Source organism: Poecilia formosa, unplaced genomic scaffold (genome assembly GCF_000485575.1).
Source record: "Poecilia formosa unplaced genomic scaffold, Poecilia_formosa-5.1.2 Scaffold220, whole genome shotgun sequence".
NCBI lineage: Eukaryota > Metazoa > Chordata > Actinopteri > Cyprinodontiformes > Poeciliidae > Poecilia > Poecilia formosa.
The window spans coordinates 642,721-656,105 of NW_006800159.1; the positions used below are offsets into that span (position 1 = coordinate 642,721).

Consider the following 13,385-nt stretch of genomic DNA (forward strand, 5'->3'; position numbering starts at 1 on the left):
GACTTTTTGTTTGCAATCTATTTAAAACATCAAACATTACTTCCTCTTGGTAAAATGTACCAAAAATACTAATAATAGTTAACTAGAATAATCACTTGAAGCATGAAATATGATGGAACCAGGAAAAACTTTACCATAGCTGTGATTTTAGACTGCGTCTTTTATTCAGATCTTAGTCTATAATAAAGCTTATTACAGTTTCAAACCGTGTTTTTTGATGTTCTTATTTAATATGATTGTGAACGCTGTTTGCTGAATGCAGTCAGACTAGGGGGCGGATGTTACACGCCCACACACGGAGGAAGGCTTTAGTGGGTGTGTGTCGTCTTTTCCTCTCATTCAGTGCGACGTTTTATTTAAGTTGAAAGATGGCGGCGGTGCATCTCAGGATCGGGGATCTAGTGTGGTGAGATGACCTTTAAACACCATTACGCGCTCCTTTTTCTGCTCAAACTGCATAGTATGCTGTTGTGGCTGCTAATTTAAAAGAAGGTCCGGTTTTGGTTGTGTTAACAGGAATTACCACAGCGGAGAAGCTTAGTTGGTGTTCAACCCAAACAAGTTGCTAACCAAGCAGAGCTAGTTATGCTCACTCCCTGTTAGCGGAACAACTACTGGAACAGGGTGTAAAGCTCGCAGAGTTACTTTATCCGGTCACAACGTGTCGTTTTGTCCCCCAGAACCGTGAACTGCTGGTTGAATCTGTAAAGCTTCGACTATGAGTTTCTTCTTGTTGACATGTTGTGCTAGTTGTGCTAGCATCATAGCTAGTAGCGGATGTCGTTAGATCCTGCGCCTGCTCCGTTTCCGTGTTATTAACTTAGCACGAGCTCTTGTTTTATTTACATGGACCTCTTTGTGTAAAATGGCTTTCAGGCAGTAAAGCAGAAAACGGCGTAAAGCGCCACAGACACTTTCCTCTCGTTTGGATAAAACCTAGCAAGCAGCCAGAGTGGATCACGTGCTACCGAAGATATGACAACATTGACTGCTGTTTACTCCCTTCAGTTCTTCGAGTTCCTTCAATTCAGCGCCTGTGGAAACTGGTTTCGTTTAGCGGGGAAAGTTAGGTGTTAATATTAGGCGGACTCTCAATTTCAACAAAAAGTAAAGCAGCTGTGCAGGTATTTGAACAAGCCAAACCCGTGAAGCGGCAGTTAAAGCAGACATGGCCTTGTGAAAGAGTCAGACTTTGACCAGACTTCTGCAAACACATTTTCTAGTTTCTAGTGGGGCAGAAACACCAGACCCACCCAGACCGTGGATCAGCACGTGCGAACACATTCATTTACAGTTAGCTCTTAAAACTCTTAGAAGTCTCTTGACTGTACAACCTTAAACCATGGAGTATCTGAAAATAAATATAGGGATGTTACCCAAAAATTCATAAGCATGACAAAAATATCATGATATGGTGACTGTAAATGGCCTGTACTTACAGTCACCATATCAGTAAAGTGCTTTATTACGCCAGAGAATCCTAAAATGCTTTGCACTACACTGACATTGTGGCAGCTACCACTGGCCCTCCGACCTCCGCCAGCTGGCAAGGTGGGTGAAATGTCTTGCCCAGGGACAGGATGACTGAGCCTGGGTTCAAACTGGCAACCCACCGGTTATAGATTGGGCACCTACTACTGTTGCCTCAAAGTGAAAGCCCATTTCACTTCTTTCTAAATTCTCTTTCACTTCTTTCTTGTGTAATAACACAAGAACATGAAAACAAACGTATGATTGCGTTTTCACACTGCTTCTAGATGAGCACTACCATCTCATTTACATAACAAATTTAGCTGGACGATAAATTGTCCCAGAAATTGTTGTGATAAACGATAATATTGTAACTTTGAGACAATTTTCAATTACTGCAACAATAATGGCATGTTAATGCAAAAACACCTTCTCAAAGATGAAAATAAAACCCATTTAATTTCAAAAGAACATCTAGCAGTGAAACTGGAAAATATTTTAAATATACAAAGTCAATAAAACAACCCAAATAATAACTTAACTGGATCATAAAGTCTCTGTAAACAAAGTTGCTTTTCTAAAAATATCACTCATTCAGCTTTGACAGGGAAATGAGGAGCATTGTTGTGATGATGTGTTGAAGGCAGAGTGTCGCAAAGAGTTTTAGCTTCTTAAAGAGACAGACAGAAAAAAAAAATATATATTTTTTTCCTTCAACATAATAGATGACTTATTTTGTGAGGTTCTGTATTTGCTATCAACCTAAAGCACAAGGATGGTAACAGTACTAAATGATTAGTTCATCTAATAAACTAATAATTCATGGATACTGTGACAGAATCATGTTTGGGCCTCTGAAACCTTTCCATATCCCGACGGCAGTAATCAGCCTATGAAGCTAGCTGTAGAGCTGGTGCTTTCAGTGAAAGCCCATTTCACTTCTTTCTAAATTCTGGAACAATTAATCAGCTCTCTTTAAATGCTGAGAATCAGCCTGTAGAGTTTGTCTTGAATTGGTTAAAGTAAAAAAACAAAACAAAAAAACTCTTTACAAAAGAAAACCAAGGGAAGGTTTTGGGGTGGCCTAGTCAAAGTCTGGACTTAAATCTCCTTCAAGTCATGTCTGCACATTATTAGTTAACGGTCACCCCACTGTTATTAGCTCAGTGACTTTCAACATTTCAGACAAAAACAATTACTGGCCAAAATGAGAATCGGCAGGTCAGGGTTTTTAAAGATTGGTAATCTGCAGCCGACCATTAAAGTGCAATCGGTGCACAGCTAACACAAACTTAAACAAATTGTTCATGTTAAAACCCCTCAACACTGATGTGTGTAAGCTGAGCTTATTACCAGTTATCACAAACACTTATGGCCAATTATTGCTGTCAAATGTGACCCATCCAGCTTATGTTTAGTCAGATCATCTTAAGGTTTGTTTGATGGCCTGACACATTTTCACTCTTAGAAAAACAAAAGGAAAAAGAAACTAAAAATAGTTGGCTGCTAGTGGAGCTTGGGGACGACAACAAAGTGTAGATTTTTCAGTTGTATTGCTGTAACAATGCTAATTATGCAGTTAATGACTTTCTTGGTTCCTCAAAAGAGTCTAGTTTATCAGAGTTTAGTAAATCCCTCTGCTAAGGAGAGATTAAGCTTCAAGTGTTGAGTTTAGGGAGTAAGTATCCAGCACTTTGTACAATCTGAGCCCAGGGCCTGCAGCAGCTTATCTAGAAATTTGTTTTAATGTTTGAAACATTTGAACTCCACAGAGAATATTTCCACTAATGTCTGTTGTTGTTATTTCAGGGGCAAGCTGGGCCGTTACCCCCCATGGCCAGGGAAGGTGAGGGACAACTCCTCCACATTACCTTCACACTAATGCTGCAACACCATTCACCGCTTACTGTGACGTATTCCTGTGTGTTTCAGATAGTGAGTCCCCCCAAGGACCTGAAAAAGCCCCGGGGCAAAAAATGCCACTTTGTGAAATTCTTTGGAACTGAAGACCAGTAAGTAGGAGGACCTGCTCTGGTTTCCACATGCTTTACGTTTTCTGCCAGATGTGCTACAGTAGCTCTTGTCTCTCTGACCAGCGCCTGGATCAAAGTGGAACAGCTGAAGCCCTACCACCCCCACAAAGAGGAGATGATCAAGATTAATAAAGGGAAGCGTTTCCAGCAGGCTGTTGATGCCGTGGAGGACTACCTGAAGAAAGCCAAAGGAAAGGAGCAGGTAGGGGAGGGGGGGGGCGGACCCTGGTAATCATAGCATCTTAATTGTTTTGTTCTGACATTCAAAAGTACAACAATCTTTCAAAAGTATCCGCATCCCTTTAACTTTTCAGGATTTTCATATTACAATCACACACTTCAATATATTTTATTTGAATTTTATGTGATGGCAACGACCAGCGCAAACAGTGAAACTTGATGCTAACACATGGATGATCAGGGTTACCCCCAGAGGTCAGGGTGCCGAGGCAGTTCGTGTTTTTCTATCAAATTATATGCTAACATTTTAACACAAACCATGGATTTAGAATTTTACCATTTTTTGAGGTTGACAGTTTTGTTAAATTTGATTTGAACTTTTCAGCATGAATGAATTGAAATGTTTTTAATAAACATTTAAATTTAAGACTACTAGGGGAATTCTAGAGTAGATAATATTACCTCTGTAAAGATGCTAATAAGGCAAAAGACTGTTTCAAAGAGATAAAATATAAAACCCCTTTTTCTTCCTTCCTTCCATCTCCTAGATTTTACTTGACAATAAATTGTACCATAAAATGTGATAAATCATAATATTGTCATTCCAAGATCGTTTTCAAGTAATATATTGATGTTGGCATAATATTGCACATTTGCCCTCTAAAAGACCAATAAACTTTAATATTATAAAAAGGAAAAAAAAAAAGTAAACATTCAACACTGGAACTGGAAGATATTTTAAATATCCAAAACATTTTGTCATTTTGTCACTGACATGAGTTATTTCAGAAAGGGGAAAGTTTTTCAAGACACTTTCGCAGTAGTAACTAAGATGTTACAACACTTCACTGTTTTGCTGGACTATGTCGCCGTAGCAACTGTAATTTAAAACTAATAGCCTTCTCAGACCTTCAGAGGTGTTTGGAATCTGACGGTGATGGTGCGTGTTTTTGGCAGAACTCTGAGGGCAAAGGTGACTCTAAAGGAAAAAAAGCCTCCAACAAGCCACTGAAAATTCTAGAGGAGGACGACGAGGACCTCAGTGCACTGAAGGACCCTTCCGAAAAGGTCAGTGGTGCCCCAGAAGGCTGACAGTGTCGAGTGAAGAAAATGCTTTATGCATAAAAGCTATAGTCTTACAGAAAAAGTGAAATGGTGAAAATAAACCTTTATTTTACAGCTATGGTCCATTTTTTGTTTTCTTGAATTCAGATTTTTTTGTCTAGTTTCAGTATAACATACTTAATAATTCTAAAATGATTTTCTCTGTCATTGTTGGGCGTGGCTGATCCGTCCATGACATGTTTTCATAGTTTTATTAAGAGAACATATCGATGTGAAGTCGTCCTTCCACTGCTGCTTTCATGTGGCTCAGAAAACCTGTGAAAATATCTCAGAAACAATCAGAGCCAAGAGGCGGGACTCAGTGCTGTCAATCACTCTCCATTTGGTGCTCATCATCTACCCCTGTTGCTCTCTGCTACGCTACAGCAATTGATAACGGGTGCTGTCGTGAATGCTAAAGCTAGTTAGCTTTGCCACCAATGGCAGTGGAAAAAAGAGTTTTCCTGAAATGGTGAATTATTTTTCTGCTGTTAAAACATTTAGCAGTGAATACATGAGGTTGATTGACAGTGCTAAGACCCTCCTCTTGTCTCTGGTTGTTTTTGGTTGGGAGTTGTACATTTTTGTAGACGATGATGGCATCTCAGGGAGCTCAATCTTTTCACAATCATCTGTCTCATACCGTCCTGTCACAACATGGTGACGGTTTTAACAAATATGCCAAAAAAATAACCTGATTTTGTAAGTTACATCCTGCAGCTTTAAGCTTTGTAGCATCTGGTCTCCATGCTAGCCTCAGACCTGGTGTGTGCGCCGAGTTTAGAGTAGAGCAGCTTTTCTAGAGTCGTCCTCCAACCCAGATGAATTCCCTGATGTCCTATTGGTTCTGGATGCCTTCCCTCCACACACTGACCTTCACCAACTTTCTGCTGCTGAACATTGCTCTCTAAAAAGAAAAAGAAAAAAAAATACACCCCTCTCCTCATCAGCTACGGACCATTACAGATTCCTCCTCTCCTTTGGTTTTAAAGGTGAACATGTGTCTTTTTCCTCTTTAAGGACTTAACTGACTCTGACCCCGAGCCGTCGGCTCTTGAGAGGCTGGGGGCCGGACCTGGTTCAGGATTCAAATGGGAAAGCAGTGTAGGTGAACCTCTCCCTGGCTCCCCCTGCTGTCAGCCTGCCCTGCTTGCTGTTTTTCTACCTGAGCTTCATCCTAACTTTGGCTTTAAATCACCAACGACTGCAGACCTTTCCCTTCTGACCTGTTTGGTGCTCACCTTTGACTGCTGATGCTGCTCGTTGGATGTGTGTGGGTGTGTGTGAGAGAGAGAGAGATTACAATGCGGTCGGTGAGTGACTGCAGAAGCAGAGCTTCAGGTTTGAGGTTGCCCATAAATGTGAAGTCCTGATTCGTTAAGTGGAGGTAAAGAGAACCAGGAAAGAGAAGGGTTGACCTCTCTGGATGTGTGTGTGTGTGATGAAATATGGAATAACTGCTGGAGTAGTAAATAAGTGGTTCACACAGACTGAACTACTAGTTAACTGAATACTTTTCTCAGTTGCTCCTGAGTTTATAGCAGACCCCACCCGCCTCCTCCTTTCTGCTCAGTCTGAATAAAAACAAGCATTTCCTCTGGAACATGTCGACATAAAGCTTTATTTTAGTCTTCCTTCAGGGCTCCAGAAATCTAAATGTGCAGTTTAGCTTTTGACATTTGTTAAACCTACAACCTCTCTCCCCCAATCTACAGTTGCAAAGTGAAATAACGGTATAGTTCATAAAAGTGAAAAGAGTGAAAACTTTCAGAAAGTCTGTTTCATTGTGTACTTGTCAGCCAGCCATGTCTTATTTTGAATTGACGTCAGATCTGAATCTCTCTCTGGAAGTGATTGTTTTCATTTTTGAATCTATTTCTAATATTTCATAAAAAAGGCTTAAGTAGTTTAATGAAAAATCTGCTGTGGTCCAAGGTTTTTGTCTGATTACTTGTCAGAATAATCAATTACTAAAATAAAACAATCAAAACGAGTCGGCCAACCAGAGCCGGCCCAGGACCAAACGCTCCCAACGAGCTCCAATCCCCAACCAGCACACACACATACACAAGTACCAAACACAGATGGCATAAATCCGCTCCACATAAAACCAGTTAAGAACTGGAAGCCGCTTAGTGGAAAAGACCTGGAAGATATAACATTATGAGGCAGGGATGGCGACAGACCATCAGCCTCACTCAGCAGGAGCAGAGCAAAGAAACAGGAAGTGCTGAAGCTGGAGGGACACGTGTTGTTCCAAACGTCTCCTGGCCCGGCCCGTGTTTTTACACACACCTTCAATCTCTCAGCTCTTGTTTGACGTTTTTCTGAATGGTTTAGAGAAGAAGTTGAGACAAACTGGGATCTAACCAAACCCCCACCTTGATTTGCTCTGGTTGAACGTTTTGAATCTGTGTTTTTTTTCCCCTCCCCGCTTGGTGTTTTCTCTGTTCTCACACACACACACACACACACACCGTCTCACTGAGCTCTTTGTCTTCCAGCCTGTCAAGGATGACCCACATTTCCATCACTTCCTGCTCAGTCAGTCTGAAAAGGTAAGAGGAAACAACACAGGCCACTTTACATCATTACCTATTTACTATGCCTTGAAAAAGCACTCACACCCCTTCAAGTTGAGTTCTTCTAGTGGGATTTGAATGAAGAAAACGCAAAGATAAAGCAAAATGAAGCTTGTTTTTAAACATTTTTTCACAATAAGAATCCCAAAACTGTAGTGTACATTGGTGTTCAGCCCCTGATGCCATCCACACACACATTTGTAGTTCTACCAATACTCATTTTAGGAACTGCCATCATGCCTAACCCAGTCATTTTCGCTATCCCTACCCACACTTACTCTATTTCTAACCTTAACCAAAACTTCATTCATACCATATCTTTAAATCTAACCTTTGACCCTAAACAATGGAGACCCCTGTATTAGGTCTGTATTAGGTTTTGGTTCCCATATGGCTAATTGGTCTTCAGAAAGTTAGTAAATACGACAGAAATGGTCTGAAGAAGAATAGTTAACAAAGTACACACACACACACACACACACACCTACCTATGACGTGTCCCTGGTCCACCACACCTACACTGGATGTCCCATCAGCTGTTAGCTTCAGACTTTTCTCATCAAAGACTCATGCAGAAGCCCTGCTTCTTCCAGACTAAATCCATAGAAAAATCAATAAATAAAACAGTAAACCTTATAAATACAAAGAGTGGATGATGTTGTACATATCTTTAGCTGTTTTATGTGAAGCATGACTCGTTTTGATAACCCAGTTGTGAATTTGACGTTCCAGCTTAGCATTATCTGAGTGTGTACTGATCCTTGTATTTTTCTCTACAGCCAGCCTCATCGATGGAACCGATTAGTAAGCGGCTGAAAATCATCGAGGAGGTAAAGGAAGCCATAAATTAAAAAAAAAAATAAAAAAAACCCTCAGTCTTCACTGTGACATTAACAGGGACTTTTTTTTTCTGAAGGTCACAGGTTCAACTTCTATCCAAGCAGCAGACAGCACAGCTATTAATGGCAGTATCACACCCACAGATAAAAGGTACTGTGGCAGTCTAGAAGCCAAATGAAATCTTTGATTTGGAAACTGCTGATATATATATTTTTTTAATCCATAAAGTTGACTTTTTGCATTCTGGCCCATCCCCCTGCAGGATAGGCTTCCTGGGTCTAGGACTCATGGGTAGTGGCATCGTTTCCAACTTGTTGAAAATGGGCCATGTTGTCACTGTGTGGAATCGCACTGCAGAAAAGGTAGTGTCATGAAACGGTTGGTGAAGGCTTCAGAAGCCGGTCAAACCGATTCTAATGTTTTCAGAACGTCGATAAGTTGATCTATGCATCAGCTCTTCAACGACATTCACAACCTAAATGTTGCAGTAGTAATATCTGTTGCTGCTGATGGTCCACAGTGAAACCTGTTAAACATGGGCTGAGAGGCCACTCTGCAAGGAAAAGGACATAACTCTAAAAACGACAGAAAAAGCCAGAGTATAGTTTATAGATTAACTCTGGAATAAAAACCGTCATATGTGGAAACCTTTCCTCTGGTCTGATGAAACTAAAATTGCAGGTTATTGATTAGAGTTCTCTGATGTTGCATATTTTATACGGATTGGTGCAGGGCTACTATCACAGAAACAGATACTTTTTATTATTTGAGTTTGATGTATCATCAAACATCTGACATTTAAATGTTTTATATGGGTCTACAAAATACTTCATTATTCACATAACAAACAGAAATGATAGAAAAACAAAACTAATTTTTGCACATGTTTTTCCAAAATCTTAACTGAGGTAAAGTTGAGAAACAAAAAAAAAATGTCGAGTGAATCTGAAACTTAAGTATCAATCTTACCAAGCTAGTATTGATCCAATAATGGTACGACTCTGTATCGATATTATCAATATTTTGGACTGATACGCCCACCTCTGGTAACAATCATTGAACTTTTGAAAGAAAAGGATGAGTCAGTGTGTGGGTGTTTTGCTGCAGGACTGATTGGGATGTTGAGAATATATCGATTCAGCATGTCAGGAGGAATGGGCCAAAATTACAACAAAACAAATTACTGTGAGAATCTTGAGGGGAAAAAAATCAAAAATATTTGACCCAAGTCATTCACTGTAAAAGGCAATTCTACAAATACTGAGGAGACTAATGGAAACTTTGAAGAAATATTAAAATTCTATAAAAATATATATTTGAAGTGTAAATGGGAATAAACTTAGAGCTATCTGATCTAAAACAGGAAAGGTTTTATCTTGATGTCTGAATGCGGAAATAAAGGTTGTCTGTTTATGCACGTTAATGTTTAACATAAATATTCTAAGACGCCTTTGGAAACCATGCCAGTGAGTCTGATGTCTGCTCTGCTGTGTTTCAGTGTGACCTGTTCATCCAGGAGGGGGCCAGGTTAGGCCGGACCCCTGCAGAGGTGGCCTCCATGTGTGACATTACGTTCTCATGTGTGTCTGACCCCAAAGCTGCCCGGGACGTGAGTATCTCACTCATTTCAGAGTAGTTGAACTCTAACATGCTCAAATAACTTCCTGGAAATGACTGCTGTGGAAGCTGGTCAGAGCAGGATGTTGATTTAAAGCTGCAGTACGTAACTTTTACAGAAATCAGTGTTTTACAGATTTGTTAAAACCATCATCATGTTAGGACAATATAACATGGGACAGATAATCTGTGAAAGAAGCCCTGAGCTGATATTGCTGTCTGAAAAAATGCACCACTCCGGGTCAAAAACAACCAATCGGAGACAGGAGGCGGGTCTTAGTGCTGTCAATCACCTCATGTACATGCTTCTCTATGTGCTAATGGCAGAGAAACAACTTACCGTTCTAGGAAAACCGTCTAACTAGCCTTAGCACTCATCACTGACTCTGTTGTGGAAACTATATGTAATGTAGGAGGGGGCAGAGAGTGAGTGGCGGATATAAGAGGGTGATTAACAGCACTAAGACCCTCCTTATAGCTCTGATTGGTTGTTTCTGACAGAGCCTTGTGTTTGTTCAGATGACAGCAAGTCCACAGGTAGAAGGCAGAGGAGCTACTGTAACAACATGGTGATAGTTTTAACTAATATGTAAAATGTATGTTGCATATTACTGCTTTAAAGTCAGCAATGATTTACAACAGTGTTTTTCAAACAGGGCCCAAAGAAAGCAGGAGGGAATCAATGTAAAAAAAATAATAATAATTTTCTTTGCTAAAAATCAAATCTGTTTTTCAATCGTTATAACATATAAATTAAATTATGTATTTGAAGGTATGTATGTATATAAATGTTATGTAACATGCTCAGCTTTCTGATTCAAGCTGCTTTGCTCCTGAAGCTACCATAACTAGGGCAAAATAGAATTTTTTTTTCTTTTACCTCTCCCCCCCCAAAAAAAAAATCACTAATACCTCCTAGTTGACTAAAATCAGAAGGTAAGGAGCAGCATTTATGCTACACATAATAAATATTAAGTAAAAGTTAGAGAAAAACATTCTAAAAATTGATATTTCTTTAGTATTCTTGTCAAAGAGGGTCTCTAACCAGAAACTAAAACTCTTTCCCTAAAGTTTGTGAACTCATAACTTTCCATCCCTTAATGTGTGATCCTGGCTCTTCTGCTCGGCTGTGATTGTTGCAGTTGGTGTTGGGACCCAGTGGAGTTCTCCAGGGAATCAGGCCAGGCAAATGCTACATAGAGATGTCCACTGTAGATCCAGAGACCATCACAGAGCTCTCCCAGGTAACCCAGCAACCAGGCCGCACTGTCCATCTGGGACGCTGGAAGCAGCTGTTGTCTCCGTAACGATGCGTTCACTGTTTCTGTGCGTTGGAACGTCAGGTGATCACGTCACGGGGCGGCCGCTTCTTGGAGGCTCCGGTGGCAGGAAGCCAGCAGCTCTCCAACGATGGGATGCTGGTTATCCTGGCAGCTGGAGACAGAACGGTTTATGAGGACTGCAGCAGCTGTTTTCAGGCCATGGGCAAGACCTCGTTCTTCCTCGGTACGTAGGCTGAACTGGACAGGTGTCCTGCACCAAGCTAACATCCAACCCTACCAGGTATTATTGGCAGCTAAATAACAAAACCACAATCTAGCTCATCTCTGGAAGATATGGTGATGTGTTGATTAGCAACATAAAAGGAAAAGGAAAGACTGAAAATGCTGTGAAGGGTGGCAAAACATCACTAACCTGGTTCAGATCAAACTGTTTCCAGGGGTTGGATGAAAAAAACAAACACAAAAAAAAAGCATTGAAAATCATGAATCATTTTCCTCTCACTTGACAAGTAGGCACTACTTTATTTTCAAAAAAAAAAAAAAAAAAACATTGAAAATCATGAATCATTTTCCTCTCACTTGACAAGTAGGCACTACTTTATTTTCATCTGTCACATAAAACCCCATAACTCTTCATAAATGTGGTTGTGCGGTGACAAAATGTCAAATAAAAGGTCCAAAAGGTGTGTGGAACCCTGCAGTGCAGGTTCTCCTGTTCGTCCTGCGGTGTGTGAGGTCAGACCGTGTGGCTCTGCATCTCCAGGTGAAGCAGGCAACGCAGCGAGGATGATGCTCATCCTCAACATGGTCCAGGGCAGTTTCATGGCCACCATCGCGGAGGGGCTCACCCTGGCTCAGGCCACCGGCCAATCACAGCAGACCTTCCTGGACATCCTGTGCCAGGGCCAGATGGCGAGCACCTTTGTGGACCAGAAGTGTCAGAGTGAGTCTCTTTCATCTGACTGACAGCTGGAATGTCTTTTTATTTATTTATTTTTTTAGTCTTAAACTCTGCTGTAAGAACTTGAACATTGTAAAGCAGGTGTGATGTTCAGACAAGCACAGCACAACAGTGTTTCTGTTCCTTCTAGATATTCTGCAAGGCAACTTTAAACCAGACTACTATTTGAAACACATTCAGAAGGACCTGAGGCTCGCCATCTCCATGGGCGACATGGCCAACCATCCAACCCCGATGGCTGCAGCAGCCAATGAGGTACTGCTGAGTCTCTCAATTAGGATGACGTTAAAAAGTGAATTTAAGTCTCTACTTCTTTTCAAAACGTTAAATTCATGATGTATGTAGGTTCATTCCAAACAGTGGCTTTTTTCCTTGCAGGTTAGTTCATGTTATTTTGATAATTGGGACTAAAATGAAATGTAAAAATGAGAATATTGAAAAGTAAAGGCTGATCTCCATGCAGAAGTTCATGCAACATCTGGGTGCAGATTGTTCAGCACACAGTCACATTTCTGCTTTTCAAATGAAGAATCGTTTCTGGAGGTCCAGCTCCGATATAATGTTAAAGTTTTCAGCAAAGTGACCTTTGGGCTTTTATCTCCTTTACAGTGTCGAGAAGAAAGTACTGGATGTTTCAGCCGTTTAATTCTTTTTCAAATAAAATAAATGAAACACCTGCACCACCGAGCATGTCAGTGCTATTCATTATATCATCAGCCTGATAAAAATGACGTCATAATTTAACGTCGGGCTGATGATTATATAACAATAATTATTATGTGCCCCCAAAGAAAGCTAAGTTTTGATGAAAATAATTTATTTTTACAACTAATAAAAGGCTAAAACATCAAAGGGAGTGAATACTTTTTCTAGGCATTGTAAGCTAGAACAATCCAAATGAACAGAAGTAAACACATGATATAAATCACCGTCTGGAATAACTTTATAGGAGTTTCAGTTTTTGAACTGATTTAGTCTAAGTTTCTTCTAATTTTTGTATTTACACTTTACATATATATTTGCTTGTCTAAAATGGTGACTCCTTGGGGATGAAATGTTGACTTGAGTATTTGTTTGTGGTCGTGCTTCACCGTTTCTCTGTTCCGCCTGCAGGTGTACAAGAGGGCTAAAGCACTGGACCAGTCAGACAACGACATTTCTGCCGTCTACAGAGCCTACATTCACTAGAGTGAGAGCTGACCCATCCTCTGGACCACGCAGTCTTTAATCATTTATCTCTTCTTTGTCATCTAATGAGTTTTTATTAGAAATGCTGGTGGTTTTATTTGGTTTTGCCCCAGTGCCAGCCCACATC

At 40.4% G+C, this 13,385-nt stretch overlaps 1 protein-coding gene across 3 annotated transcripts; it reads left to right on the forward strand.

Annotated features, from left to right (window-relative positions):
- Window positions 1-318: 318 nt before the first annotated feature.
- glyr1 (glyoxylate reductase 1 homolog (Arabidopsis)) lies at window positions 319-13,385 on the forward strand. 3 transcript variants are annotated; one of them, XM_007568295.2, is made up of 16 exons: window positions 319-406; window positions 3,280-3,316; window positions 3,403-3,482; window positions 3,567-3,705; window positions 4,641-4,751; window positions 5,808-5,891; window positions 7,292-7,345; window positions 8,149-8,199; window positions 8,286-8,359; window positions 8,472-8,571; window positions 9,708-9,818; window positions 10,969-11,070; window positions 11,170-11,332; window positions 11,873-12,052; window positions 12,201-12,325; window positions 13,184-13,385. In XM_007568295.2, the coding sequence occupies exons 1-16, from the start codon at window positions 369-371 to the stop codon at window positions 13,256-13,258; spliced, it is 1,524 nt and encodes a 507-aa protein (XP_007568357.1). In that variant the 5' UTR covers window positions 319-368; the 3' UTR covers window positions 13,259-13,385. The 3 variants fall into 3 exon arrangements, with proteins under 3 accessions (XP_007568357.1, XP_007568359.1, XP_016535260.1); XM_007568297.2 differs by lacking the exon at window positions 5,808-5,891 and having other exon boundaries at window positions 320-406; XM_016679774.1 differs by lacking the exons at window positions 5,808-5,891; window positions 7,292-7,345 and having other exon boundaries at window positions 320-406.

Excerpts from the sequence above, each read along its gene's own strand:
- glyr1 (XM_007568295.2), top strand. The coding sequence starts at position 369 with ATGGCGGCGGTGCATCTCAGGATCGGGGATCTAGTGTG. Across the intron at positions 3,483-3,566 it reads TTCTTTGGAACTGAAGACCA|CGCCTGGATCAAAGTGGAAC; the intron begins GTAAGTAGGAGG and ends CTCTCTGACCAG. Across the intron at positions 12,053-12,200 it reads TGTGGACCAGAAGTGTCAGA|ATATTCTGCAAGGCAACTTT; the intron begins GTGAGTCTCTTT and ends TGTTCCTTCTAG.